Here is a 1853-nt window from a genome sequence, read left to right on the forward strand (position 1 = left end):
CTGCCGCATCTCTGGCCCTGGGTGCCCCCTCCCGCCTGAAGCTCTGGCTGTCCCCGTCCCCTCGCAGGTAGGGGAGATCCTGAGCTCCGCGGACCCTTCGGCCAAGGCCAGGCTGACTGTCAGCTGCCCCGACTTTGGGGAGTGGAGGGACTCGGGCTTGGACCATCACAACCTCCAGGACTTCATCGAGCTGCGCTACAACCCGGGCTGCATCCTGCCAGAGATGGAGGGGCTGGAGGAGTTCATGGAGTACCTCTCGGAGTCGCTGGAGCCCCAGTCCCCCTTTGACCTCCTCGAGCCCCCCACCATGGTTGGCTTCCTCAAGCTCTCCAAGCCCTGCTGCTATATCTTCCCGGGTGGGAGAGGGGATTCGGCTTTTTTTGCCGTCAACGGCTTCAACGTCCTGGTCAACGGAGGCTCCAACCCCAACTCATCCTTCTGGAAGCTGGTCCGGCACCTGGACCGCATTGACTCCATCCTGGTGACGCACGCAGGCACAGACAGCCTGCCCGGCGTCAACAGCCTGCTCCAGAGGAAGCTGGCGGAGCTGGAGGAAGATCCGTCCCAGAGCTCGCAGGGCAACGGGGACTGGGCGAAGAACCTCATCTCCCCGGAGCTGGGCGTCGTCTTCCTCAACGCCTCCGAGAAGCTGAAGGACATCGAGGGTAACTCCCGGGTGCTGAAGAGCTGCGACGAGGCCGCCCTGACCCTGCACTACCTGGACAAGCTGGGCATCCGTCCCAACCCGCTGTCCCGGGACAGCGGACCTCGCACAGAGCCCACCGTCCTTTTCCAGAAGATGGGAGTGGGCCGGCTGGACATGTACGTCCTGAACCCCGTGAAGGGCACCAAGGAGCTGGAGTTTCTCCTGCAGCAATGGTCAGGCAACAGCTACCCCAAGGAGCAGGACTTGCCCCTGCAGTGCCTGACCTCCGTCTGCGCCCTGCTCGTCTGGCACCCCGTCAGCCCCTCCGAGAAGATCATCCGGGTCCTCTTCCCTGGCTGCACGCCCCAGGGCCGCATCCTGGAGGGGCTGGAGAAGGTGAAGCACCTGGAGTTCCTCAAGTATCCCGTGGTCACCAAGAACGATTTGAAGGGGCCGCCGGCATCCCAACCTGAGAAGCTGCTCAAGCAGAGGAGGGCAGAGAGCAAGGAGAGCCTGAAGTCGGCTTCCAAGCTCAGCTTGGTGGATACTGGGGCACCGGTGCCGAAGGAGAAGGCTCCGAAGGTGGAGAGGAAGGAGGTGAAGGCAGGGACCAAGGAGAAGCCAAAATCCCTGGGGGAGACGGCCAGAGCGGGGTTGGAAGAGGAGAAAGCCAAGGATGCTCGAGCCAAGCTGGACTCTTCGACGGAGAAGCTGAAGGCGGACGCAAAGCCAAAGCTGAGCAAGGAGAAGGCGGTGCCCAAGAAGGAGCCTGTCCCCCGGAAAGAGGAGAAGAAGCTGCCGAAGAAGGACGAGGGGGCTGAGGTGAAGGGGGAGGCCAAGAAGGAGGTGAAGGGGGCGAAGAAGGAGGTGAAGGCTGAGACGCTGCGGAAGGACGCGAAGGAGAACAAGGCAGAGGCCAAGGCTCCTGCCAAGACCCCGGCCCGGAAAACTCTGGTCCCGGAGACCCGCAAACCCCTGGCCAAGGCTGGCAGCATCAAGAAACCCCCCCTCAAGAAGGAGCCGGAGAAGCCCAAGGCCAAAGCCCCCCGGGAGGCAGGCGGCAGGAAGGAGCCGGGGACGTCGGACGGCTCCAAGTCCTCCTCCCCCGCCGACATGCTGCTGGAGGCCGAGCGGGGCCGGGGGGCCGCCTCACCGGGGGCTGGCGGGAGGAGGAGGAAGGAGGAATCGACGGACGAGGGCATCACCA

The 1853-nt window shown here is 64.1% G+C and overlaps 1 protein-coding gene across 1 annotated transcript in view; it reads left to right on the plus strand.

Moving 5' to 3' along the window:
• Positions 1-1808, plus strand: part of MAP1S (microtubule-associated protein 1S) — a gene marked incomplete at both ends in the record, with an annotated part of 2522 nt that extends 714 nt beyond the window's left edge. The window contains one exon of the mRNA XM_009331214.1: positions 68-1808. Coding sequence (XP_009329489.1) covers positions 68-1808 — 1741 coding nt within the window. The remainder of the gene's footprint in view (positions 1-67) is intronic.
• Positions 1809-1853: the final 45 nt, after the last annotated feature.

This window comes from Pygoscelis adeliae, unplaced genomic scaffold (assembly GCF_000699105.1).
Source record: "Pygoscelis adeliae isolate BGI_AS28 unplaced genomic scaffold, ASM69910v1 Scaffold1329, whole genome shotgun sequence".
In the NCBI taxonomy this organism is placed as follows: domain Eukaryota; kingdom Metazoa; phylum Chordata; class Aves; order Sphenisciformes; family Spheniscidae; genus Pygoscelis; species Pygoscelis adeliae.